The sequence below is a fragment of the Thalassophryne amazonica genome, chromosome 11 (assembly GCF_902500255.1).
Source record: "Thalassophryne amazonica chromosome 11, fThaAma1.1, whole genome shotgun sequence".
Taxonomy (NCBI): Eukaryota; Metazoa; Chordata; class Actinopteri; order Batrachoidiformes; family Batrachoididae; genus Thalassophryne; species Thalassophryne amazonica.
Genome location: NC_047113.1, coordinates 55,016,857 through 55,032,365, shown reverse-complemented (window position 1 = coordinate 55,032,365; position 15,509 = coordinate 55,016,857). Strand labels below are relative to the sequence as shown.

The 15,509-nt window shown below is 38.1% G+C and overlaps 1 protein-coding gene across 3 annotated transcripts; it reads right to left on the bottom strand.

Moving 5' to 3' along the window:
• Positions 1 to 2,390: 2,390 nt before the first annotated feature.
• Positions 2,391 to 14,401, bottom strand: lamp2 (lysosomal-associated membrane protein 2). 3 transcript variants are annotated; one of them, XM_034181770.1, is made up of 9 exons: positions 14,212 to 14,401; positions 12,061 to 12,176; positions 7,995 to 8,205; positions 7,761 to 7,922; positions 6,642 to 6,889; positions 6,367 to 6,486; positions 6,062 to 6,116; positions 5,695 to 5,865; positions 2,391 to 2,636 (listed from the first exon to the last, which is right to left on the bottom strand). In XM_034181770.1, the coding sequence occupies exons 1-9, from the start codon at positions 14,255 to 14,257 to the stop codon at positions 2,494 to 2,496; spliced, it is 1,272 nt and encodes a 423-aa protein (XP_034037661.1). In that variant the 5' UTR covers positions 14,258 to 14,401; the 3' UTR covers positions 2,391 to 2,493. The 3 variants fall into 3 exon arrangements, with proteins under 3 accessions (XP_034037661.1, XP_034037662.1, XP_034037663.1); XM_034181771.1 differs by having other exon boundaries at positions 5,695 to 5,860; positions 6,060 to 6,116; positions 14,212 to 14,396; XM_034181772.1 differs by lacking the exon at positions 2,391 to 2,636 and adding an exon at positions 3,120 to 5,464 and having other exon boundaries at positions 14,212 to 14,397.
• Positions 14,402 to 15,509: the final 1,108 nt, after the last annotated feature.

Genomic DNA, 15,509 nt, shown 5'->3' with positions numbered 1-15,509 from the left:
ATCACAAAAAAGTTGATATAAAGCAGAAAAAAAAAAACAAAAAAAAAAAAAACAGGACAATAGTACAAAACAAGAACAAAACTTTAATTTCTGTCCCAATTGTGTTAAACTCATCACATTTTTCCAGGCTTCAGTCAAGCAACTTAGAAGTGCAAAAACAGAAAAGCACAAAACTGCTGGAGGAACGATGACGTGGTCACACGTGCAGAACCAGAACACAAATGCATCACAGGATGCAATAAAATACTGCTGACTGACTTCAGTCAGCTACCTGTTTGTTACTGCACTAACACAGAGGCTGAGCTGGAAGGCATTCTTTTCATCCAATCAAGGCCAAGTTAATTTCTTTGACATACCTCACATTAAACTCATCCGGTGAAGGTATATTAGCTTTAAACCAGGTCTGATGAGCCAGTGGACAAAGCACACCTGATTAATTAGCATTATTCATTCAGGGGCTGTAGAAGATCAAATCCATGAGTGACTGACTTACAAAAATACGTTCACTTTTATTACCCCCTGCTTTAAAAATAAACCTGATCATATTAAAACATTGCTAGTAACAAATCCTCTGAGCTTTAGTCATATGTGACAATCGCTTCATGTTTCAGAAATACTTCTGTGAAAAATTATTTTAGGAAGGAATGACTAAAGACTGAACAGACCTATTTCAAAAACTAACATGTTTCCCCCATAACAGTCAGAAATAATTCAACCTACACCTCTGTGGAATTAAAGGTTGACACTTGTGTTTTTCACACAAGCATCAGTGTAGTGGAACCTCGGCTAAGAAAACATTTGCATGCAGCAATATGGTTTCACACTAAAAGGGGACCACAGCTGCAATGCTGAGTACTGATGGAGAAGTACAGAGAAGGCCAAAAGGACTTAAATGGTATTTGTGGGTTTAGAGGAAGTTTATGAGATCAGAGAAAAGTTGTGGTATTGTATGAGGAAGTCTGGAGTTGCAGAGAAGTATGTTAAAATAGCACAGGACATGTACAAGGATAGTGTGACAGCGATGAGATCTAGAGCAGGAATGACAGACATTTAAAGTCAAGGTGGGATTACATGAAGGATCAGCTGAGTCTTTTCCTGTTTGTGATGGTCTGCAGACTGTGGGACATTGTGGTCTGTAGTGTGTGGAGAGCAGGTCAAGACTACCTGGAGAAGTGGAGGTACACTCTGGAGAGACAGGGACTAAATAGGCGCGAGATGAACGTGTGTATGAGGCAGATGAAGGTGGAATAGTGCAACTGGTAATAGGTAGTTGAGATTAATTTTCCAAAATAACTGTCGTAGAGAATCGAAGTGATTGCAGGCAGGGTGGAGAAAGGTGGCAGGAGGGAGTTGTTATAGAAAGGTATCTCTGCAAGAGAAAAAAGGTAACGTTTACAAGACAATAGCAAGACCAGCTATGTGGTATGGCAAAGAGGCAGTGGTGCTAACAACACACACACAAAAAAGGCAGAGTGATAATAGTTAGGCCTAAGAACAAACATGTCGGAGAGATGGTGCAGGTAAGATGGTTTGAAAACATGGTCAGAGGAGAGACTGAGATCGACATGCACAGAGAAGGGTGCCAGGGTATACAAGGAAAAGGATGCTGAGGATAGCGCCACCAGGGAGAAGAACAGGGCGTTTATGGATGTGCTGGGGGATGATATGCAGGTGGTTGGCGTGACAGAGGTTGCAGAGGACAGGGTGAGATGAATTATCCTCTGTGGCGATCCCTAAATGGGAGCAGCCAAAAGGAGTACATTTCCAAGTAGAAGTGGTCTCCCTTGCTGCTAATCACACCTGCTCCTAATCCACCACCCATCAGTATCATTAAAATATAGAAAACTTTCTTTTCTGCACTTTGTGTCAAAATAGGGATATTTCACACAGGGAGCAAAGCACTCAGAGGCTTGATTGTAACGATGTTTTAATACAACCAAAAATAAGTTAACTTGTCTGTTAATTCTCAAACTCGCACATCTGTAAAAACTATTCCCAAAGGTGGTTTTTGCCCCCTCCGTCGAGCAACACTTAAGTCAGAAAATCTACAAGCCCATTCAATCATGTAGATGCTCATTCATGTGGCATTTAAAACCACATCATCTGGGAGACTGATGACAGCTGACTCATACATTCACGTCATAAAATAGTCATAATTTTGTACAAGTCATTTACACACAAGTATTATGCAGCAGAGAAAATATTAAAAAATAAAAAAGCCTCACTAAGCAGTGGGTGGCGACCCACAGCCAGAAAATTAATTTTCAAACATGCAATCTAAACTATCAATCATGTTTGATTCAGTCATTGGCATCAAAAACAAGAAGAAAGAAGAGATGATTGCTGGGATAAAGTTTTAAACTGTGCAATAAAGAAGCTAAGGTTATTTTGGGGGAAAATGCTGAAAATTTAGCAACGTTTTTGGTGCAGCGATGAGCGGGGGCGTTTTCTACGAGACGTGTTGAGGACTGAGGCAGAAGCAGCCGGATTGGATTATACCGACTGGTAGCCAGTGCGACTCTTCCTCCGGCCAATCAAGTAAGAGATAAGCACAAGGATGATTAGGAAGCTGAGTGCCACGCCCACCGCAATAGGCACCAAAAAGCTCAAATCTGAGTCCAGGAAGCATTCTTCAGCTGACAGAGACATAGAAAAGAAAAGACAGAGCAGGTTAGATTAGTTAATAAAATGTTCAACGGTGGATTAAGAATTTTGTTTGAAAAATACCCTCACAGGGTTTGACAGAGGAAAAGCAAGAAAAGAATCCAGTTTCAGTCAAAAATGTACAGCTTGCAAAGTGGGAAAGAAAGTTCATTAAATAGTTTGAAGGCAGGAGGAGGAAAAATGGAGCCAGAAGCACAGAATATTAATGGGAAAAATAACTGATGTAAACTGACAGTTTAACTAAACGATTCATAGCCGCTGGCCACGGCTCTCTTTCGTCCGATGAGATACGCCACCACAACGATAAGAATGAGAACAAGCAGGACAACGCCGACAATTATGGGAATGAGGAAGTTGTCGCAGATGAACTGGCAGTCCTCCGCTAGATGGGAGTGGAAAAGAGCAGATGTCAACATCTCAACAGTTTGTACGAAAGGAAAAAAAAAACAGTGTGCCAAGTTAAATTACTGACATTTAATGAAAGGCGACGTTTCACAAACTCATTTACTTAAGTATCCAGTAACAGCAGCACGCTTTTATTTAACAAAACACACACAAAAACAAAATCACTTAAAAATGATCTGTGCCTGTTTCACACACAATTTGCATTCTGATTTATATGAGCTGACATCTTCAGTGACAGAACATAAAACGCACGCTAGCTGAGCTTTAAAAAAGATGGACTTGCAGTACAAATTCCCTTTGTGAAACGTGCAATGTTCTCCGCTATTAAAAAACTCAAGGACCCAAAAAAGGGCCCTTTATCAAAAAGAGAGAACTAATATGAGTTGGGGTTTGTACTGTATCAAACTAAAAGAATGTACATAATTGCAATGATTTAAAGTCAGATCAGCAGACTAACATTATGTCTTTACACTGGTGCTGCAAATCCATCTTCATAATTTAAAGGCAACAGTTTGTGGACAGCAAAAATACAGAGATGGCCAAAAAAAAATAAAAATAAATCAAAGCTCTCATTGGAGGAGCTATTATTCAAACACAACTACACATGAAAACATTTTAAAGCAACTTAAAAAAAATTCTACTCATTCTCATATCTGATGTGCAGCACCGCCAGTGTCGCTGCAGAGGCGAATCAAAAGTGAAAATCCACAGTAGCATGAAGCAATAGACAGCAACAAGCATGCAGCACATTGACCTAAATCCTGCTGCCTCCATCCCTGCATTAGTGCAACCTGCACACGTTCACGACTGTAATATAACTGCAAAGAGCAGGCATTTACATACGTGAAATAATGAGACACTTTCAACATGTGAAATATGTAAAGATCACTGTAGTGCATTTACTCGCATATATATATATTCATTTGAAATTTGTGATGAAAATGAACAATGACAGCACAGCTATCCATTTGTAATCCAAATGCAACCTCGTTTCCAGCAATGACAGAAGGGGGGCACATCAAAACAAAAGCCAGCAAGATTTTCTGTGGTTTTAGCTTGTGTGCGGATGTTCAATGAACACACTGAGTGGAGACATATGATGGAGATATTTTTGTTACACAATTTCCTCTCCTGCTAATTAAATTGTTGAAAAATTAGGGGAACACAGGCTAGTTAACAACTTTTTAGGTAGGAGTGCAACAAGCTCATCAATGGGCAAATAAAGACGCCTGACCACCTTCCTTTGGGTTATGGAGGAAATGTTACAGATTGCGTTATAAAAAGTGAACAGGTGCATGATCCTGCTGTGACAACACAACAGCTTTAGAGCTGTTGGTAAGCAAATAATCATTCAAATGTACTTTACACAGATGGCCAGGGAGACTTGTTATCAAACAAAGCAATTATTGTGTGTAATATATTTCACTATCTGGATCGTCTTCTCATGATTTAGTTGTGAAAATTTATTATTTTCGTTTTTAAACAACCCTTTCGTCTATATGTACACAACACATTGCGCATGTTTTAGGCACACTGAAATCAAAGCCATTCTTTAATAAAAAAAAATGGCTGGAGGTCAAAAGTTTAAATATGTAACGGTATTTTATAAATATTAAACTGTGACATGTCATCTCAGTAATTTTTTTTTTTTTTTTTTTTGGAGGTGGGGTGTGTGTATTGACATTTGAAATTAAATTTTCTGTTGACGAAAAATAAAAGCTATATTTTTAAATCACAATTCTAGAGTTCCTAAATCTTTTGCACAATGTATTTTAAAAGCAATTTCCATTGATCTTGCACTTGGTCATATCAGGGGTGGGGGGTACAAAACAAAAGAATTAAAAGGAAAAGTAAAAAAAAACAGAAAATAAAACAAAGAAAACAAAAATAGGGTAGACAAGTTTGGTCCTTGAGAATAATACAAAACCTTACCAAATCTTCACAGATTTTACTTTTGCATTTGATTTAGTGGCAGCTCCAATTAAAAATGCTCTACATGCATTCTTTTCTCTTGTCCGAAGATAAAGTTCAATACAAAGAGTAAATAAAATCCATTTTTTTTCCAAACAAAAAAAATAATAAAAATAAACACACATCTCAGGTTTTCTCAAACGCCGGAGACTGTTTTTAAAAATCAGACTTGTGAAATGAAAAGCTATTTTCAAAATAATTAATTGCACATAAACCCCAAGGACCAGGCTTGGGAACCCCATGATATTTCATTATCAATGGAAAGATGGAAGTGCAAAATAGATTTAAAGGGTCTGATATCCAACATAGGTCTTTCTTCGACCAATCACATAAGCAATCACTACAATGACAATCAAGCCAGCCAGAACAGCGCCAACAATGATTGGAATTAAGATGCTGGTGTCATCCAGTGAACATTCTTGGGCTGCAGATGAAAAGAGAATCAGTTACCAAGTGGAAATTTCAATTATCACAGTCTGATAGAACACCGAAAAGACAAATTATTCCTTAACCGTATCAAACTAAGTTGAGGTGTCCAAAAGTGCCAATTCTGGCTTTAAACATTGCAGCTATAAATTATTATTATTTTTTAAATCTCTGAGCAACCTCAAGAAGTTGCAGATAAGTGAAGCATCTGTTTGAAAGAAAACTTACCTGTACTAAACTCTCCCATATTGACTTCAAAGGGCTGCACTTGTAGGTCAAAGGTGTAGAGGGTGAACTGGTCAGTGATGGTGTTGTTCAGCTCCTTTTTACACATGTAAGAGCTGCCCACAGATGCCTCCCACAGACTCAGGTTGCTGTTAACGTCATTGAACACCACACCTAGCAAACCACAAGACAGCGGTCAGTAGCGAAAGTGTTGGTGGTCAAGTCTGGTGACTGCCAACACCTGATTGGCTGAACACACCTGACTGAGCTAATTAGGTGAGAGCAGAGCAAGACTGAATGAAAATATGCAACTATAGTGTACTTTCTGCTGCAGTGGCTGGAGTAAATGGCAAGTTGAGAATTAAATTACCAGAGCTCATGTTTACAGTCACATTCAGAGCATGGAGGCGGAACTTCTTTGTGTCCTATTAAAAAAAACAACAAAAACAAACAAAAAACAAAAGAAATTCTGATTATTATCTAGTTTACTTCAGATCAGTCTCTTCAGATGTTGCCAGCAATGTAAACACCCTAATCACTTCCAAAAGAATAAAATTACAATATTGAAATGTAGTCTAATTTGCCAAATCAAACTGTATTCTCCAGCCTTTTAATGGTGAGACAAACTTATCCAAGAGTGTGTCAGAAATTCAGATAGTAACACCGAAAACTTACACTGTTGAAATCGAACATGATGGTGATTGCCTGGGACGTCAACACCAGCTGGCTGCTGTTGTCTCCGCATGATCCACTGGCTTTTGCCCCTTTGGGGTCAAAGTTCATTTCCTGATATTTCTAAAACAAAAAGGAGATGGTGGTGGTGGGGTGTCAGCAATAAGATGTGAACGATTACTCCTCTATTCTGTTAGCATCTTCATGTCATCTGCCTAAGGACACTGTGTCACCAACAGAGGTTATCAAAGTTATAGAATTACATAAAAAAAAAAAACCTCTGCTTGCTTGAAACCAATCCGCAGGCCAAACATCACCAACAGGCAGGCTGTACCATTCCCATGATGCTTGACGCTGTAATTCTCAGTGGTGGGTATAGGAAGGGGGGGTGCTGTAGGGGTTGGTGTAGTAGGCACAGAAGTAGCATGAGTAGAATTGGTTATAGGTGGTGCTGAGGTGGTTGCATTGGTGACATAAGTGGTGGGTGGAACTGTAGTTGAAGATAGATCGGCAGCGCACACAGTTACTGTAAATGAAGACAAAACAACAAAATCAGACATTAAATATAAACAAGAGCAAAAACTACACTGGGTGATAGGGCAGAAAAGAAAATATTTTGCTATATTCACTGATATTTCTTACAAAGAGCATCCTGATAAGTGAAAGGTGAAGAAAGTTAAAATGTATGTTATTTCAGAAATTGCTTTATAGACACAAGGTTGGTAAGTTTTACACAAATACATATTCGTATTATTATTGCTACTATCATTATTGTAGCAGCAGTATACGTCTAGGACTTTTATTGTGAAAGACTGGGAGGCTAAGTATGTCTTTCTCTTTGCATGTTGCTTGATAGTGACTTTCCAATCTGTTCACCCATCAGATCCTCCATGTCTATTTAATCATCTTGCTATAGGACAATCATACAATAACGGAATTACAGTGACAGGACAATCCGGCCATACCAGAGCTTACCATTAAAAATGTGCTCTGATTATAATTGCATTACCACATAATTACCTTATTAATAATCAACTAAGCTTTGGTTAGATAACATTTTTATAAGCGACAATTTCCTCATCTTTAGAAGTGCCTTTAGAAGGCACAAGAGTTCACTTTCACAGTGAACTTTTGTGCCTCTTGCCAGCTCCACATTTCCAGAGGTTTCTTCACTACCAGCATTGGTAGCAAAAACAACACAATGTGTGAGCTGAAAAGTGCAGAATTTCTGACATTTTTACTGTTTAACATGCTCTTGATCCGTCCATATTAAGCATAAATGTCCAAAGCTTATCATAACTATTGATGCAAATTTTATGTTATTGTGACAGTTTTATCACACAGCTCGACAAAAATATTTCAGTTAAAAAGTGATGCGACTACTGGTGTGCACTTACGGTTCTCGCTCTTACTGCCATTTGTGACAAAAGCCTGTATGAGGACATTCCACAGTGTTTGGTTGACCATTTCACTTTGAAATGTGTCTCTACTCTTACAGGCATAGCAGGTGTCCATGCTGACATCTGTAATATTAGCCGTCACATTTGCAAACACTGTTTCTAAGAAGAAGAAGAAAAAAGGTCAGAATGACTCCGATATATTTTATTCACAAAGTGAGGTTCAGTAGTTACCATTTGATATGGAACCATGGAATATGGTCATGTCACTGAGATTGTAGGTAAGCATGACTGAGTCAACCTGGTACATTTCTCCATCCTTAGAGAATGAAACACTCCAAGAGTGTCCCTCTCCAAACTGAAGCTTCAATGTTGAGGTTGTATTGCCGCATATACTTTCATTTGTTGCAACATCATTAGGAAGCTCAAACTGGGTCGTGTTACTCTAGGAAGAGGAAGGAACATAAACTTAAAACTAAACTTAAAAAATGTTTGACACATATGAAAGTCGCTCATGTTGTCCTGACAGGTTTAGTTTCAGGGGAAAACTAGGATGAGGAAACAAATATGATGTCATATCACAAAGAATACGCCATAAGACAACTAGTATCATAAAATCAATTAAAGTGGCGAAATGTAAAAATTCTCATACAAATTTCTGAGTGGTTTTGTGCTGCACAACAATCCCAAAATGAACAGACAGAACAACTGCAGGATGTGCAGAGGGACAAACCTGTAAAATGCTGAACAGCAAGAAACAACTTAGAGTATCTTTCCTCACTTCCCCTTCCTGGGATAGACTTTTCACTTACAGGAGCTGTAGCAGGCCTGACAATAACACCACTACAGTGGTGTAAAAGTGCAGATATTCTTTACTACAGCTGTAAATTAAACCTGCAAGGACACTCGATTGACTGCAGGCATTGACATTAAAGCTTGTCCAATTGTCCGGGACAAGTGTAAAATGTGATCGGACAAACAATAGCTCTAAATCGTTGTCCGACCAGACAAGTGGCATTTTTTTGGTTTAAACCGTTTAAATTCTTTTTCTTTTTTTCTCCATTGCTTGGAACCAAAATATCTGACCGCTGCCTTTTTGTTTCTTTATTTACATCACCTCTTGTCTCGTACCTCGCACGAAAGCGTCTTCGGTTTTTCCCGCCACACTCCACGCAGCGGACAATCAGAAAACATGATATCAATGTGTGCGTGAGACCGCTGTATGGAGTGTATGTTCGTAGTAGAGACTGACATTTTTTCGGGAATCCCACGGGATGGGAGTCAACTTTGCTATTTATCATGTGATTGGGACGGCACGGGATTAAAAATTCAAGGGAGCAAACGGGAGCGGGAACCAAGGTTTTAGACAGTGAGCCGTCCTGCTGTCATTTGAGCGGTCAATTTTCGGCCGTCTAAAATTAAGACTGGGTCCGATCGCTGCAGCTGTCTGTGTGTGTGTGTGTGTGTGTGCACGCGTGCGAGTCGGCTGGCTGCGAGGAGCGAGAGGAGGAGCGCATTGAGTGCAGAGTGAAACGCAACACACAAAACTGTGTCGTTGCCTTTATTTCTCTCTGGACTGTTCTGACGGTACGTCCTGTTCACACCGTGTTAGTGTGTCGGTAACAGTTATACTGAAATTATAAGATGAAATAAATGTCAAAATTCCTTAAAATGAGAATATATGAATGAACAGAGGAAAAAAAAAAAAAAAAAAAAAATCGCGTGTGTGTGGAGAAACTCTGCAGTGATGTTCAGAAGCAGAAATCACAAAGCAGCTGAGAACTCTGAACTTTAACAGGCTGTTATTTTTCACAGATATTTTAGATGACTTAATGTGGTTGTTTAATGTTCAAGCACAAAACGTGACTGAGGAGAAAAAAGAGGAAATTAACTCTATAGTCAGAAAAAAATACAAGCTGCTGATTTTTATTTTTCAAAATTATTAGGCTGCAGTTCTGTGTTTCATTTATTTCAAAGTAAGTTACTACTTATTATTTTCAAAAATCACGAGTCAAATCAGTCTGCATTGTTCAGTTTTTCCTGCACGTTTGTGCATTTTTTTCCCTTCTTTATGAGAGTTTGGTTTTTGTGTTTGTTCTATTAAAAAGTTTAAATAAAACAATAAAATGTTAACACTTTTCCTTATAGCAGTTCTTTAATTTCAGAAATGGAAGAGAAACAACCACAAATAAAAAAGTAGGGACTGTATGAAGCTAAAAATAAAAATGTTATATTCTCAGTTTCTCCACTCACACCCACAGAAGCCAAACATTCTTCCAAAGTTGTGTCTTGGTGGCTTCCCTCACTTGTCTTCTAACAGCATGGACATTTAGTTTTTGAGAACTGCCTACCTGACACAGATTTACCATAAAGTACCACACTGTTTGTATTTCTGAATGATTGATGTAAATAAAGTCTAAGAAATATTCAGTGAGTTGGAAATGTTCATGTATTCATCCTCTGACATTTCAAAAGAAGTATGACATGTTTTTATTAAGTGACAAGTCAGAGAAAAGTATATGTGATAAATATTTAATCACTTACGGGTTGTCCGGACAACCAGCTTTTCCTATAGGACGAGTAAACTGCCAGGGTTACTTGTCCTATAGACAAGTACACTAAAAAGCTTAATGACAATGCCTGGACTGACTCATCATAGATGTATATAACATGGCCGGTTATTACAGAATAGCTTGTGGTTAATGTCAACTAAAAAGATGCCACCATAACTGGAAGAGCACAATGTGCCCAATTTGTGGTATTCATTGCCAGAGGTTTTTTTTTATATCACTATCAAGCGTCTCAGTTTTCAGACAAAGCATAGCTTCTAAGCTGAAAGCAAGGCCTCAGAGGGACCACTTTGGTCCCTCCAATACAAGCTTTAAAGCAGATTTAGGATCAGTCTGTGGACAGGCTGAGTCCAGGGCAGTTTAAGATAGACATGCTGTTGAACTGCAGCTGCAATCCCAGTTGGCCCTGAGACCATCTGGGAATCACTTGACACACTCAATCTGAGTTAACCCTTACCATCTTTTCACTGTGGACAGACTTGCACATCAAAGACAAACAATAGTATGACAGTAATATTCCTTAGCCAATGAAAAAAGTGAGATAGTGACAACAGATGAAGGAAAAACACAATCATATTATAGTAGCGCCACCATTGCAAATATTAAAATATTCACCTCAACGTAATGCTGCAGCAAATACTCTTTTCCATTTATGTTAAATTTTGTATATCATTTACTCATTGCAAACACTCTGCACAAATAAATGGCAGTATTTTAATTAACTGAAAATAATACACACACACAAAAAACTGTTTAATTCAAAGAAAATATAGGTGCAGGCGCTTTTGATCTAATTGCCAAAATTTTGCGGGTGTTGATCTTTCTTCAGTGTGCAAGCAAACACACTGTAATCCTTACCATGTGTAAAATGGTGTCAAGAAGAGAATGCGCAGATGAATAGATTAATCAGAAAAGCATCTTTATTATCACAACTGTAGGAAATTACAGATGTCTATTCTCCATGCGTACTGTATTTTCAAGACTATTATAAATAAGACATGCTTTTTTTTTTATTACTTATTTGGCTGGTCCAGGGCTTTAGATTTTGAAGAGATTTATGTTAAATAATTGCATTATCAACTAAGACCAATTTTTAATAAAGAGAAGAATAACCTTCATACTATTCGGCACTGAACTTATTTGCACTTTGTGGGACAGCTGGAACCACAATGGAGGACAGCTAGGCTACATTAAGGCTAACAATAATGTTTTAAAAATGTTTAGCTCTGCTTTTACGCTTTCATCTGTTCAGTGCTGACAAGAAGCAATTTACTCTGGACACCTTTGTGCCTCATACAACAATATTAATTAGCTTGTTAGCTTATGATTACTAATCCTGCTACTGTTATATATAAATAATACACTCAAAATCATTTTGCTTTTTGTTGCATGAAGCAGTTTGGTTGGTTGTCCATTCGGCTGCTCCCGTTTTGTGTTCAGGGTCACCACAGCGGATACAACCAGATCCGCATTGATATCTGGCACAAGTTTTACATCACTTTACTTGTTTTTAAACTCTTCATGATGCATTTTTGGACAGATGCCAACTAATACTCTGGTGCGACATAACATGACATTATTTACAGCAGGTGTTTAATATAAGCAACTGGAACATTTGTGTGCATCACCTATTTAGTCTTGAACTGCACACTACTTTTTTTTTTTTAATATATGACTGTTCCAAAGTGTGGGTGTGTTTGGGAGGGGGTGCTCTTAAGACACATACTCACCTGGTTACCAGCAACTTCATATGTGACTGAAAAGGTTGCCATCAACTTGGCATAAAGGCATAATTTGCCATCTGTATCATTGATTGACACTTCTGTGCCACACGATAGGTGGAATTCTGGGGAAGGGAGGAAGAACAACAACAACAAAAAAAATCCATAAATTGGAAAAATGAAAGGGGAGGAAATAAAAAAAGTTACATGTGTCCACACAGCTAAAGTGTATTGATCCCAATAACTAATATGCGCAAACATTAAATCCGGACAGTATCCATCATCAGAAAGTAAGTTTCAATTTACTATTTTCAGTTTTCTAGACAAAACTCCACACAGCTAAAGCTGGAAGCATTTCAAAACTTCGCTCACACCAGTATTTTTATGAGCAATTTTTGACAGGCCACAAAAGAGATGCTTAAGGCATTTAAAGATGATATACTGAATAGTTTTAAAACCCAAGTTACAAATTTAGGTCCTCATAAAGCTGATGAGAGACCGATACACAAACTGGCAGAGATACATTGCATCGCTTTTACCAACAAAAGGCTCAAAGTCTATTCAGGTGACCTACATAGAGCAGTTTTGTTACTACCCATGATATAATTGGCCACAAAACACACACAATTTCTCTTATTGTGTATGTCAGCATTGCTGATGAAGTTATAAATTTTCCCCTACATTTCCTGAAACTCTAAGGTATTTTAAGCAAATGCTTCAAATTGACTGAAACACTAGCTTTAATCACTGTTCAGAAAGTACATCCGAATACGGTATCATGGAAATATCAATTTAATAATGCTGAAATTCTAAGTTTATTAAAGTAATTTATTGTATGAAAACACAATCCTTGCCTGGCTCTGGCTTTTTCAATGTGAAGAATTCCTAGTTTTTACATCACCGTAAATTGAACCGGCTATACTAAATGGAGACATAATTACAAACTGGGGAGAAAATGTAACGAAATGGAGCAAAATGGGGTGCAGCGACTTACTCAGACTGACTCCAAATATGAGTAAATTAAGTACTTTTATTTGCTTTTTTGGTGGTTTTTGGCATTTTGGAAACGTGCTCCTTACTCAAAACAGTACATGAGCTCGGGGCAGGTCTGCCAGCTAGTGTTCAAGAAATGAAACTTCAGCCACTGACCCAACAATGGACCCGTTTTTGCTCCATTTTGTTACCTTTTACCCCTTTTGTAATGATCAGTCCCCATTTCATATTTTAGTATGGCCACTGTGGATCGATTACTTTAATTACTGTATATTAGTTTTTATTACCTGCCTCCTTCACTAAAGGTAGAGCAGGTTTAAGAACTGATGGACTCCGTGTGCTCGCCTGTCCCAGGGCATTTGTCCATGTGGAATATCTTGACAAAGGTAAATTAAAATCCTTTGTTATACTTGACACACGAGGTATTTCAGCTTTTACAACTTTTAAGTCAACACTAGCTGTTAGCTCCCATGCTAACAATTTCACAAAATCAGTTTCAAGTAACTTTCATTGCCTCATCAAATCCGACAAAATATGTAATGACATTCCAAAATAAATCACCCTCCAACTGAGATGGCTCATCAATTGGCATCACCTTTAAACATCCACATTAAACTTTCGCTTCATTGCTAGTGCTAGCCAACCAGTAGGCTAAAGCTAGACTATCTTATGCTAGTTTGGCTTACTAGTTGCATAACGTCTATCGACCTGCACATGACAGCTTAAAACGACAATTATCTAGTCAGACTTTTACCAAGCCGCACGATTAACGGTCTGAATACAGCAGAAATGATGTTGTAAAATTAAAAGCCCACTTTTGGAGCTGGCGCACTCTGGCTGACAAGCGTTAGCAATGCTGGGCTGTTTGACGTAGACAACAATTAGCCAGCAAGCTAACGTCAGCACATCACGAGTGCAGGGATTATTACATAGCCCAGCTTCTGACCATTTGATTATAATTTTAAAAGCAATACGATGATTTAAATTCGAGAAGCCGTAATTATGCGTAAAAAACACTACGACAACAAAGCGACACGCACTACATATTCGGTTCCGTTTCAGCATTTAGACAGAGCCCAGAACTTTAAACGCGTCACTTCGTATCATCGTAAAAAAGCATTTTTTATCTTCACAAGTGGCTTAATAAACCAACCCAAGAGTACGTACCGATTCCAAGCACAAGGAATAAAACAAACGCAGCACGTCGGGACATGGTGACAGAGTAGTTTGGAGGGAACCAGCAGCCACCGGAGAGACGCAAGAAGCTGACGGGAAACCGAGCGCTGTTTGTGGGCTGAAGCTCGAAGTCATATGACAGGGAGCAAAGTGTCAAAGTAATCTTTCCTCCTCCCTTCCATTACTGCACCGTAAGCACTTTAAGAGGGGAGGAAAAAACCCAATAAACATCACAAATTACTAACTAACCATCACAAGCACCGGTAAGACCTGTTAGAAAAGAGTAACTAAATAAAAAATAAGCAGACTGAAACGTGTTTTAATTTCAATCGATAATCCTATACAAATAAGGGCATGCCTAGTTTATCATTTCCAATACTCAACTCCCACCAATCTTTTTTTTTTTTTTTTTACCTGCAAACTACATGGGGAGAAGTACAAAATAAAATCATAATTACAAAAGATGAATGGGCTCTGATGGATGTGCTTGCAATGGATATAATTAAGTGTTGTATTAAACAAAGAAAGCATAGATAATAATAATAATGATGATAAAAGCAGATGTTTCCTAGATGTTTTTAAGTCACTGTTGAGATGTACTATACAAAATAAGATGATACAAGGAAAGGACAAATGAGAAACCCGATGCAAATAATTGTATGAGTGAACCGTGTCAGCAGTTCACATACACCCTGTAACAAAACAAGTGCTCCTTTTTGGCACATAGGCGACTTTAAAAACTTTGCGGACAGACGTATGGCCGTGATCGTCGAAACTCTTCGCTGCAGAATCACACATTTGACAATGTTCTGGCAAATTAGCAATTTTCTACAATGTGTATTTTGTCTGACAGTCCCACATTTGACACTGACTGAAGAAATAAGCCTGTTTATTATGTTTTTTAAAGCTTCTTTTTCTTCAGTTGGTGGTACATTTAGCACATTAAGTGTGTCAGCATTTGCTTGGGAGACCGACAAAATCCAGAAAAAAATAAAATAAAATAAAAGTGTTGATAAGGTGTATATTGATTCAAACTATACATGAAGAGGAATCTAGGTTTGAAAATAAATATTTCCTCTCCATTAAAAAAAGAAGAAAAAAAGAGTGGCTATCTTTCCAGTGCGCAGGAACAATTATACTCTACATTTTTCTAGTGCTGGAAATATTGCCAGGTGGAAGGTGTGTTCACATGACTTTGGTTTGACTTCTTCTGGCAATGGCGCTAAAAAGAAAATAAAGAAAGAAAAAGAAAATTGCCGTTGGTGCCATTTTTCAGCCTTTTAGGTTAT

Coding starts and splice junctions, on each gene's coding strand:
- lamp2 (XM_034181770.1), bottom strand. CDS start 14,257: ATGTCCCGACGTGCTGCGTTTGTTTTATTCCTTGTGCTTGGAATCG. Junction 7,923..7,994: donor CCATGGTTCCATATCAAATG/GTAACTACTGAA, acceptor TCTTCTTCTTAG/AAACAGTGTTTGCAAATGTG. Junction 6,487..6,641: donor TTGGTTTCAAGCAAGCAGAG/GTTTTTTTTTTT, acceptor TTTTTGTTTTAG/AAATATCAGGAAATGAACTT.